This window comes from Oncorhynchus keta, chromosome 8 (assembly GCF_023373465.1).
Source record: "Oncorhynchus keta strain PuntledgeMale-10-30-2019 chromosome 8, Oket_V2, whole genome shotgun sequence".
In the NCBI taxonomy this organism is placed as follows: domain Eukaryota; kingdom Metazoa; phylum Chordata; class Actinopteri; order Salmoniformes; family Salmonidae; genus Oncorhynchus; species Oncorhynchus keta.
Window position 1 is genome coordinate 50,055,988 of NC_068428.1, and position 12,500 is coordinate 50,068,487.

Below are 12,500 nucleotides of genomic sequence, written 5' to 3' on the forward strand. Positions count from 1 at the left end.
TATCTGTGTCTGTGTGTCGGGGTTAGAGATTATGGTCTCATCTGGTATCTGTGTCTGTGTGTCGGGGTTAGAGATTATGGTCTCATCTGGTATCTGTGTCTGTGTGTCGGGGGTTAGAGATTATGGTCTCATCTGGTATCGGTGTCTGTGTGTCGGGGTTAGAGATTATGGTCTCATCTGGTATCTGTGTCTGTGTGTCGGGGTTAGAGATTATGGTCTCATCTGGTATCTGTGTCTGTGTGTCGGGGTTAGAGATTATGGTCTCATCTGGTATCTGTGTCTGTGTGTCGGGGTTAGAGATTATGGTCTCATCTGGTATCTGTGTCTGTGTGTCGGGGGTTAGAGATTATGGTCTCATCTGGTATCTGTGTCTGTGTGTCGGGGGTTAGAGATTATGGTCTCATCTGGTATCTGTGTCTGTGTGTCGGGGGTTAGAGATTATGGTCTCATCTGGTATCTGTGTCTGTGTGTCGGGGGTTAGAGATTATGGTCTCATCTGGTATCTGTGTCTGTGTGTCGGGGGTTAGAGTTTATGGTCTCATCTGGTATCGGTGTCTGTGTGTCGGGGGTTAGAGATTATGGTCTCATCTGGTATCTGTATCTATGTGTGTCGGGGGTTAGAGATTATGGTCTCATCTGGTATCTGTGTCTGTGTGTCGGGGGTTAGAGATTATGGTCTCATCTGGTATCTGTGTCTGTGTGTCGGGGTTAGAGATTATGGTCTCATCTGGTATCTGTGTCTGTGTGTCGGGGTTAGAGATTATGGTCTCATCTGGTATCTGTGTCTGTGTGTCGGGGTTAGAGATTATGGTCTCATCTGGTATCTGTGTCTGTGTGTCGGGGTTAGAGATTATGGTCTCATCTGGTATCGGTGTCTGTGTGTCGGGGTTAGAGATTATGGTCTCATCTGGTATCTGTGTCTGTGTGTCGGGGGTTAGAGATTATGGTCTCATCTGGTATCTGTGTCTGTGTGTTGGGGGTTAGAGTATTTAAATCTCACCTGGTATCTGAGTCTGCCCTTGGGGGTTATAGTATTTAAATCTCACCTGGTATCTGTGTCTGCCCTTGGGGGTTAGAGTATTTAAATCTCACCTGGTATCTGTGTCTGCCCTTGGGGGTTAGAGTATTTAAATCTCACCTGGTATCTGTGTCTGCCCTTGGGGTTAGAGTATTTAAATCTCACCTGGTATCTGTGTCTGCCCTTGGGGGTTAGAGTATTTAAATATCACCTGGTATCTGTGTCTGCACTTGGGGGTTAGAGTATTTAAATCTCACCTGGTATCTGTGTCTGCCCTTGGGGGTTAGAGTATTTAAATCTCACCTGGTATCTGTGTCTGCCCTTGGGGGTTAAAGTATTTAAATCTCACCTGGTATCTGTGTCTGCCCTTGGGGGTTAGAGTATTTAAATATCACCTGGTATCTGTGTCTGCACTTGGGGGTTAGAGTATTTAAATCTCACCTGGTATCTGTGTCTGCCCTTGGGGGTTAGAGTATTTAAATCTCACCTGGTATCTGTGTCTGCCCTTGAGGGTTGAAGGGGTTGTGTCCAGCGTTGAGCGGCTGTTGTTGGGACTGTGTCGGCACGGCAACCCTCATGGTTGTCTGTCTGATCCTCTCCAGCTCACTGAGACGGTCTGAGAACAGCCCTGTTTTAGGAGACTCCTCCAGCTTCTGACGATGTCCTGTACAACAACAACAACAACAAGACGGTCTGAGAAATGAGACACAAGCGCTAGGTCGTTCTCCCACAGAACTGACTGTGAGGCTGGGTGGGGAAGGACAGAATAGGAGAGGAGAGGAGGGAGAGGCTGGGTGGGGAAGGACAGAATAGGAGAGGAGAGGAGGCAGAGGCTGGGTGGGGATGGACAGAATAGGAGAGGAGGGGAGGGAGAGGCTGGGTGGGGATGGAGAGAATAGGAGAGGAGAGGAGGGAGAGGCTGGGTGGGGATGGACAGAATAGGAGAGGAGAGGAGAGGAGAGGAGAGGAGAGGAGAGGAGGGAGGGAGGGAGAGGCTGGGTGGGGATGGACAGAATAGGAGAGGAGAGGAGGGAGAGGCTGGGTGGGGATGGACAGAATAGGAGAGGAGAGGGAGGGAGAGGCTGGGTGGGGATGGACAGAATAGGAGAGGAGAGGAGGGAGAGGCTGGGTGGGGATGGACAGAATAGGAGAGGAGAGGAGGGAGAGGCTGGGTGGGGATGGACAGAATAGGAGAGGAGAGGAGGGAGAGGCTGGGTGGGGATGGACAGAATAGGAGAGGAGAGGAGGGAGAGGCTGGGTGGGGATGGACAGAATAGGAGAGGAGAGGAGGAGAGGCTGGGTGGGGATGGACAGAATAGGAGAGGAGAGGAGGGAGAGGCTGGGTGGGGATGGACAGAATAGGAGAGGAGAGGAGGGAGAGGCTGGGTGGGGATGGACAGAATAGGAGAGGAGGGGAGGGAGAGGCTGGGTGGGGATGGACAGAATACGAGAGGAGAGGAGGGAGAGGCTGGGTGGGGATGGACAGAATAGGAGAGGAGAGGAGGGTAAGGCTGGGTGGGGATGGACAGAATAGGAGAGGAGAGGAGGGAGAGGCTGGGTGGGGATGGACAGAATAGGAGAGGAGAGGAGGGAGAGGCTGGGTGGGGATGGACAGAATAGGAGAGGAGAAGAGAGGAGAGGAGGGAGAGGCTGGGTGGGGATGGACAGAATAGGAGAGGAGAGGAGGGAGAGGCTGGGTGGGGATGGACAGAATAGGAGAGGAGAGGAGGGAGAGGCTGGGTGGGGATGGACAGAATAGGAGAGGAGAGGAGGGAGAGGCTGGGTGGGGATGGACAGAATAGGAGAGGAGAGGAGGGAGAGGCTGGGTGGGGATGGACAGAATAGGAGAGGAGGGGAGGGAGAGGCTGGGTGGGGATGGACAGAATACGAGAGGAGAGGAGGGAGAGGCTGGGTGGGGATGGACAGAATAGGAGAGGAGAGGAGGGTAAGGCTGGGTGGGGATGGACAGAATACGAGAGGAGAGGAGGGAGAGGCTGGGTGGGGATGGACAGAATAGGAGAGGAGAGGAGAGGAGAGGAGGGAGAGGCTGGGTGGGGATGGACAGAATAGGAGAGGAGAGGAGGGAGAGGCTGGGTGGGGATGGACAGAATAGGAGAGGAGAGGAGGGAGAGGCTGGGTGGGGATGGACAGAATAGGAGAGGAGAGGAGGGAGAGGCTGGGTGGGGATGGACAGAATAGGAGAGGAGAGGAGGGAGAGGCTGGGTGGGGATGGAGAGAATAGGAGAGGAGAGGAGGGAGAGGCTGGGTGGGGATGGACAGAATAGGAGAGGAGAGGAGGGAGAGGCTGTGTGGGGATGGACAGAATAGGAGAGGAGAGGAGGGAGAGGCTGGGTGGGGATGGACAGAATAGGAGAGGAGAGGGAGGGAGAGGCTGGGTGGGGATGGACAGAATAGGAGAGGAGAGGAGGGAGAGGCTGGGTGGGGATGGAGAGAATAGGAGAGGAGAGGAGGGAGAGGCTGGGTGGGGATGGAGAGAATAGGAGAGGAGAGGAGAGAGAGGCTGGGTGGGGATGGAGAGAATAGGAGAGGAGAGGAGAGTGTTTTAACTGTCAGATCTGAAAGAGAGCCCTACTTGTTAACATTTGATGAGAGTCAGCACTGAGTAAAGACACTCAGATACATGAGACAGGAAACCCTGAGTAAGTACCACAGTAGGTACAGGTCTTTAAGTGAGGCAGATATGAGACAGGTCTACCTCAGTAATATAACAGATATGAGACAGGTCTACCTCAGTAATATAACAGATATGAGACAGGTCTACCTCAGTAATATAACAGATATGAGACAGGTCTACCTCAGTAATATAACAGATATGAGACAGACAGGTCTACCTCAGTAATATAACAGATACGAGACAGGTCTACCTCAGTACTATAACAGATATGAGACAGGTCTACCTCAGTAATATAACAGATATGAGACAGGTCTACCTCAGTAATATAACAGATATGAGACAGGTCTACCTCAGTAATATAACAGATATGAGACAGGTCTACCTCAGTAATATAACAGATATGAGACAGGTCTACCTCAGTAATATAACAGATATGAGACAGGTCTACCTCAGTAATATAACAGATATGAGACAGGTCTACCTCAGTAATATAACAGATATGAGACAGGTCTACCTCAGTAATATAACAGATATGAGACAGGTCTACCTCAGTAATATAACAGATATGAGACAGGTCTACCTCAGTAATATAACAGATACGAGACAGGTCTACCTCAGTAATATAACAGATATGAGACAGGTCTACCTCAGTACTATAACAGATATGAGACAGGTCTACCTCAGTAATATAACAGATATGAGACAGGTCTACCTCAGTAATATAACAGATATGAGACAGACAGGTCTACCTCAGTAATATAACAGATACGAGACAGGTCTACCTCAGTACTATAACAGATATGAGACAGGTCTACCTCAGTAATATAACAGATATGAGACAGGTCTACCTCAGTAATATAACAGATATGAGACAGGTCTACCTCAGTAATATATGAGACAGGTCTACCTCAGTAATATAACAGATATGAGACAGGTCTACCTCAGTAATATAACAGATATGAGACAGGTCTACCTCAGTAATATAACAGATATGAGACAGGTCTACCTCAGTAATATAACAGATATGAGACAGGTCTACCTCAGTAATATAACAGATATGAGACAGGTCTACCTCAGTAATATAACAGATATGAGACAGGTCTACCTCAGTAATATAACAGATATGAGACAGGTCTACCTCAGTAATATAACAGATATGAGACAGGTCTACCTCAGTAATATAACAGATATGAGACAGGTCTACCTCAGTAATATAACAGATATGAGACAGGTCTACCTCAGTAATATAACAGATATGAGACAGGTCTACCTCAGTAATATAACAGATATGAGACAGGTCTATAGTACTATAACATATATGAGACAGGTCTACCTCAGTAATATAACAGATATGAGACAGGTCTACCTCAGTAATATAACAGATATGAGACAGGTCTACTCAGTAATATAACAGATATGAGACAGGTCTACCTCAGTACTATAACATATATGAGACAGGTCTACCTCAGTAATATAACAGATATGAGACAGGTCTACCTCAGTAATATAACAGATATGAGACAGGTCTACCTCAGTAATATAACAGATATGAGACAGGTCTACCTCAGTAATATAACAGATATGAGACAGGTCTACCTCAGTAGTATAACAGATATGAGACAGGTCTACCTCAGTAATATAACAGATACGAGACAGGTCTACCTCAGTAATATAACAGATATGAGACAGGTCTACCTCAGTAATATAACAGATATGAGACAGGTCTACCTCAGTAGTATAACAGATATAAGACAACCATTTGCCTTCACGTGTCTCCATCTGGGTCTCACCCTGAACCATCTGTCTCACGTGTCTCCATCTGGGTCTCACCCTGAACCATCTGTCTCACGTGTCTCCATCTGGATCTCACCCTAAACCATCTGTCTCACGTGTCTCCATCTGGATCTCACCCTGAACCATCTGTCTCACGTATCTCCATCTGGATCTCACCCTGAACCATCTGTCTCACGTGTCTCCATCTGGATCTCACCCTGAACCATCTGTCTCACGTGTCTCCATCTGGGTCTCACCCTGAACCATCTGCCTCACGTGTCTCCATCTGGATCTCACCCTGAACCATCTGTCTCACGTGTCTCCATCTGGATCTCACCCTGAACCATCTGCCTCACGTGTCTCCATCTGGATCTCACCCTGAGCCTTGATCCAGGAAGACTTAGGGAACACAGGAAGAGACAGTGAGAAGAAGTTGAGAGAACGGAGACATGCAGTGAGACATAACAAGAGGCAGGGGAGGAGAGAGATGTGGGGAGACAGGGAGAGAAGCAAAGAAGAGAAGTACATTAAGAGATTTAGGTGTGTGTGTGTGTGTGTGTGTGTGTGTGTGTGTGTGTGTGTGTGTGTGTGTGTGTGTGTGTGTGTGTGTGTGTGTGTGTGTGTGTGTGTGTGTGTGTGTGTGTGTGTGTGTGTGTGTGTGAGAGAGAGAGAGAGAGAGAGAGAGAGTCTGGAGTCATGGTGTCCCTGAATAGTGCTGAGTGCACACTACTGAGCCTCCCTGAACAGATAGGCTGGAGAAACAATTAGACACCACTTTTGTGACCGAATGTACAGAGCTTTACACTGTAGACAGTGACAGAATGTACAGAGCTTTACACTGTAGACAGTGACAGAATGTACAGAGCTTTATTACTGTAGACAGTGACAGAATGTACAGAGCTTTACACTGTAGACAGTGACAGAATGTACAGAGCTTTACACTGTAGACAGTGACAGAATGTACAGAGCTTTATTACTGTAGACAGTGACAGAATGTACAGAGCTTTACACTGTAGACAGTGACAGAATGTACAGAGCTTTACACTGTAGACAGTGACAGAATGTACAGAGCTTTACACTGTAGACAGTGACAGAATGTACAGAGCTTTACACTGTAGACAGTGACAGAATGTACAGAGCTTTACACTGTAGACAGTGACAGAATGTACAGAGCTTTACACTGTAGACAGTGACAGAATGTACAGAGCTTTACACTGTAGACAGTGACAGAATGTACAGAGCTTTACACTGTAGACAGTGACAGAATGTACAGAGCTTTACACTGTAGACAGTGACAGAATGTACAGAGCTTTACATTGTAGACCGTGACAGAATGTACAGAGCTTTACACTGTAGACAGTGACAGAATGTACAGAGCTTTACACTGTAGACAGTGACAGAATGTACAGAGCTTTACACTGTAGACAGTGACAGAATGTACAGAGCTTTACACTGTAGACAGTGACAGAATGTACAGAGCTTTACACTGTAGACAGTGACAGAATGTACAGAGCTTTACACTGTAGACAGTGACAGAATGTACAGAGCTTTACACGGTAGACAGTGACAGAATGTACAGAGCTTTACACTGTAGACAGTGACAGAATGTACAGAGCTTTACACCGTAGACAGTGACAGAATGTACAGAGCTTTACACTGTAGACAGTGACAGAATGTTCAGAGCTTTACACTGTAGACAGTGACAGAATGTACAGAGCTTTACACTGTAGACAGTGACAGAATGTACAGAGCTTTACACTGTAGACAGTGACAGAATGTACAGAGCTTTACACTGTGGACAGTGACAGAATGTACAGAGCTTTACACTGTAGACAGTGACAGAATGTACAGAGCTTTACACTGTAGACAGTGACAGAATGTACAGAGCTTTACACTGTAGACAGTGACAGAATGTACAGAGCTTTATTACTGTAGACAGTGACATAATATAGTAGCAGTAGTAGTGTCAGCAGTAGTAGTGTCAGCAGTAGTAGTGTCAGCAGTAGTAGTGTCAGCAGTAGTAGTGTCAGCAGTAGTAGTGTCAGCAGTAGTAGTGTCAGCAGTAGTAGTGTCAGCAGTAGTAGTGTCAGCAGTAGTAGTGTCAGCAGTAGTAGTGTCAGCAGTAGTAGTGTCAGCAGTAGTAGTGTCAGTAGTAGTACGTGAAGTAGCAGTAAAAAGCAGAAGTGTCAACAGTAGCAGTAGATGTGCAGTGCCTTGCAAAACTTTGCATCCCCCTTGGCGTTTTTCCTATTTTGCAACATTACATCCCATAATGTAAACGGATAATTATTTGGATTTCATGTAATGGACATACGCAAAATGAAAAAATGTACTTGTTGAAAAAATATATATATTTTAAAAAATTTGTTCATATGTATTCACCCCCTTTGCTATGAAGCCCCTAAATAAGATCTGGTGCAACCAACTACCTTCAGAAGTCACATCATTAGTTAGATAGCACAAGGTGGACTATTTGAGTGTCACGTGATCTCAGTATATATACACCTGTTCTGAAAGGCCCCAGAGTCTGCAACATCACCAAGCAAGTGGCACCATGAAGACCAAGGAGCTCTCCAAACAGGTCAGGGACAAAGTTGTGGAGAAGTACAGATCAGGGTTGGATTATAAAACAATATCAGAAACTTTGAACATCCCACGGAGCACCATTAAATCCATTATTAAAAATGTTAGGAATATGGCACCACAAGAAACCTGCCAAGAGACGGCCGCCCACCAGAACTCATTGTCCAGGCAAGGAGGGCATTAAAAGAAAGAGACCAAAGATAACAAAGAGAACAAAGATAACCCTAAAGGAGCTGCAAAGCTCCACAGCGGAGATTGGAGTATCTGTCCATAGGACCACCTTAAGTCGTGCATGGCACAGCTTTATGGAAGAGTGGCTAGAAAAAGCGTGGTCGCCAATAGGCATGTGGGAGATCTCCAAACATATGGAAGAAGGTACTCTAAACATCTTGAATATCTTGGCCATGTTCTGTTATAATCTCCACCTGGCACAGCCAGAAGAGGACTGGCCACCCCTCATAGCCTGGTTCCTCTCTAGGTTTACTCTGGTCAGATGAGACTAAAGCTGAGCTTTTTGGCCATCAAGGAAAATGCTATGTCTGGGAGCAAACCCAACACCTCTCATCACCCTGAGAACACCATCCCCAGTGAACACCAAATATCCCAGTGGCTAGATGTGCCAAGCTTATAGAGACATACCCAAAGAGAATTGCAGCTATAATTGATTGCTGCAAAAGGTGGCTCTACAAAGTATTGATTTGGGGGGAGTGAATAGCCCACTCAAGTTTTCTGTTTTTTTCAACTTATTTCTTGTTTTTTTATACATTCTACAAAGGGGTAGTAGGCATGTTGTGTAAATCAAATGATACATTCTCCCCAAAAATCTATTTTAATTCCAGGTTGTAAGGCAACAAAATAGGTAAGGGGGTGAATACTTTCACAAGCCACTATAATAGTAGAAGTAGAAGCAGTAGTAGTAGTACTAGTAGTATCAGTTGTGGTAGTAGTAGTAGTAGTAGTAGTAGTAGCATCAGTAGTAGTAGTAGTAGCAAAAGCATTATTGGCAGCAGTAGAAGTAGTAGTAGTAGCATCAGTAGTAGTAGTAGTAGTAGCATCAGTAGTAGTAGTAGTAGTAGCATCAGTAGTAGTAGTAGCATCAGTAGTAGTAGTAGTAGTAGCATCAGTAGTAGTAGTAGTAGTAGCAGCAGTAGTCGTAGTAGTAGTAGCATCAGTAGTAGTAGTAGTAGTAGCATCAGTAGTAGTAGTAGTAGTAGCATCAGTAGTAGTAGTAGTAGTAGCAGCAGTAGTAGTAGTAGCAGTAGTAGTAGCAGTAGTAGTAGTAGTAGCATCAGTAGTAGTAGTAGCAAAAGCATTATTGGCAGCAGTAGTAGTAGCATCAGTAGCAGCACTAGTAGTAGCATCAGTAGTAGTAGTAGTAGTAGCATCAGTAGTAGTAGTAGTAGTAGTAGCATCAGTAGTAGTAGTAGTAGTAGCATCAGTAGTAGTAGTAGTAGTAGCATCAGTAGTAGTAGTAGTAGCATCAGTAGTAGTAGTAGTAGCAGTAGTAGTAGTAGCATCAGTAGTAGTAGTAGTAGTAGCATCAGTAGTAGTAGTAGCAAAAGCATTATTAGCAGCAGTAGTAGTAGTAGTAGTAGTAGTAGCATCAGTAGTAGTAGTAGTAGCATCAGTAGTAAAAAAGTAACATCCCTTCACGACCCTGTCTTTCAAAGATAATTGGTAAAAATCCAAATAACTTCACAGATCTTCATTGTAAAGGGTTTAAACACTGTTTCCCATGCTTGTTCAATGAACCATAAACAATTAATGAACATGCACCTGTGGAACGGTCGTTAAGACACTAACAGCTTACAGACGGTAGGCAATTAAGCTCACAGTTATGAACACTTAGGACACTAAAGAGGCCTTTCTACTGACTCTGAAAAACACCAAAAGAAAGATGCCCAGGGTCCCTGCTCACCTGCGTGAATGTGCCTTAGGCATGCTGCAAGAGGTATGAGGACTGCAGATATGGCCAAGGCAATAAATGGCAATGCCTAAGACAGTGGTACAGGGAGACAGGAAGGACAGCGAATCGTCCTCGCTGTGGCAGACCACGTGTAACAACACCTGCACAGGATCGGTACATCCGAACATCACACATGCAGGACAGGTGCAGGATGGCAACAACAACTGCCTGAGTTACACCAGGAACGCACAATCCCCCAATCAGTGGTCAGACTGTTTGCAAAAGGCAGAGAGAGGCTGGACTGAGGGCTTGTAGGCCTGAGGGCTTGTAGGCCTGAGGGCTTGTAGGCCTGTTGTAAGGCAGGTCCTCACCAGACATCACCGGCAACAACGTTGCCTATTGACACAAACCCACCGTTGCTGGACCAGACAGGACTGGCAAAAAGTGCTCTTCACTAACGAGTCGCGGTTTTGTCTCACCAGGGTGGTGGTCGGATTCTTGCTTATCGTCGAAGGAATGAGCGTCAGAGGCCTGTACTCTGGAGCGGGATGAATTTGGAGGTGGAGGGTCCGTCATTGCAGGCAATCTCAACACTATGCGTTACAGGGAAGATATCCTCCTCCCTTCCTCAGGCTCATCCTGCACGACAATGCCACCAGCCATTCTGTGCGTGATTTCCTGCAAGACAGTGTTCTGCCATGGTCAGTGAAGAGCCCGGATCTCAATCCCATTGAGCACGCCTGGGAACTGTTAGATCGGAGGGTGAGGGCTAGGGCCATTCCTCCCAGAGAAGTCTGGGACCTGTTAGATCGGAGGGTGAGGGCTAGGACCATTCCCCCCACAGAAATGTTTGGGAACTTGCAGGTGCCTTGGTGGAAGAGTGGTGTAACATCTCACAGCAAGAACTGGCAAATCTGGTGCAGTCCATGAGGAGGAGATGCACTGCAGTGCTTAATGCAGCTGGTGGCCACACCCGAAACTGACTGTTACTTTTGATTTTGACCCCCCCTCCTTTGTTCAGGGACACATTATTCCATTTCTGTTAGTCACATGTCTGTGGAACTTGTTCAGTTTATGTCTCAGTTGTTGAATCTTGTTATGTTCACACAAATATTTACACATGATAAGTTTGCTGAAAATAAAAACAGTTGACAATGAGAGGACGTTATTTTTTTGCTGAATTTAGTAGGGCAGTAGTAGTAGTAGTTGCAGTAATACTAGTTGTATTAGTACCAGTAGTAGTAGTAGTTGTAGCAGTAGTAGTAGAGATTTATTTTAAACTTGCACAACTGCACTATATACCAGGGTTGGCTGGCCGTCTTTAGTCACACGTAGGTTGTCACTGGTATGCTTTGATTTACAAAGCCATTTGGAGTTTACTACCATTTTAATTGGGCATTTTTATTGTTCAGAAATGTCGTGGGTACTCTCTTTGTTCGCAGGACTTTATACTGCTAACTGTTCCAAATGTCCCAACTGAATTTGGTAAAAGGGCTTTTATGCACTCCTCGCCATCGTCTTGGAACGCCTTAAGAAAAACTTTTAAACTGGAATAACTTGTCCCGATTGGTATTTTTAAAGGATTTTCAGACAGGTTCCCTGACCTGACAATGTTTTTCATTTGCAGTTTTATGATTTTGTTAAACGCTTGTGAATTTCTTGGTTTTTATTAGATTACTTGAAGTATTTCATGTTGTCTGTCTATAATTGTGTAATGATTTGGTGTCTTGGCCAGGATGCTCTTGAAAAAGAGATTTCAAATCTCAATTAGCCCTTCCTGGTTAAATACATGTAAAATAAAATAAAAGTAGTAATAGAGGTAGCAGCAGTAGTAGCAGTAGTAGTAGTAGTAGCAGTAGTAGTAGTAGTAGTAGTAGTAGTAGCAGTAGTAGCAGTAGTAGTAGTAGTAGTAGCAGTACTTCAGTCTTTACTGAAGACTCATCTCTTCAGTGGGTCATATGATTGAGTGTAGTCTGGCCCAGGAGTGGGAAGGTGAACGGAAAGGCTCTGGAGCAACGAACCGCCCTTGCTGTCTCTGCCTGGCCGGTTCCCCTCTTTCCACTGGGATTCTCTGCCTCTAACCCTGTTACGGGGGCTGAGTCACTGGCTTGCTGGGGCTCTCTCGTGCCGTCCCTGGGGGGGCGTCACCTGGGTGGGTTGATTCACTGTTGTGGTCGGCCTGTCTGGGTTGCCCCCCTTGGGTTGTACCGTGGCGGAGATCTTTGTGGGCTATACAGCAGCCTTGTCTCAGGATGGTAAGTTGGTGGTTGAAGATATCCCTCTAGTGGTGTGGGGGATGTGCTTTGGCAAAGTGGGTGGGGTTATATCCTTCCTGTTTGGCCCTGTCCGGGGGTGTCCTCGGATGGGGCCACAGTGTCTCCTGACCCCTCCTGTCTCAGCCTCCAGTATTTATGCTGCAGTAGTTTGTGTCGGGGCTAGGGTCAGTTTGTTATATCTGGAGTACTTCTCCTGTCCTATTCGGTGTCCTGTGTGAATCTAAGTGTGCGTTCTCTAATTCTCTCCTTCTCTCTTTCTTTCTTCTCTCGGCAGGACCTGAGCCCTAGGACCATGTCCCAGGACTACCT

The 12,500-nt window shown here is 46.1% G+C and overlaps 1 protein-coding gene across 2 annotated transcripts in view; it reads right to left on the reverse strand.

Moving 5' to 3' along the window:
• Positions 1-12,500, reverse strand: part of LOC118387162 (runt-related transcription factor 2-like) — a 223,123-nt gene that overhangs the window by 33,237 nt on the left and 177,386 nt on the right. For both annotated transcript variants that reach the window (XM_052524714.1, XM_052524715.1), the window contains exon 5: positions 1,506-1,682. In XM_052524714.1, the coding sequence (XP_052380674.1) occupies positions 1,506-1,682 (177 nt within the window). The remainder of the gene's footprint in view (positions 1-1,505; positions 1,683-12,500) is intronic.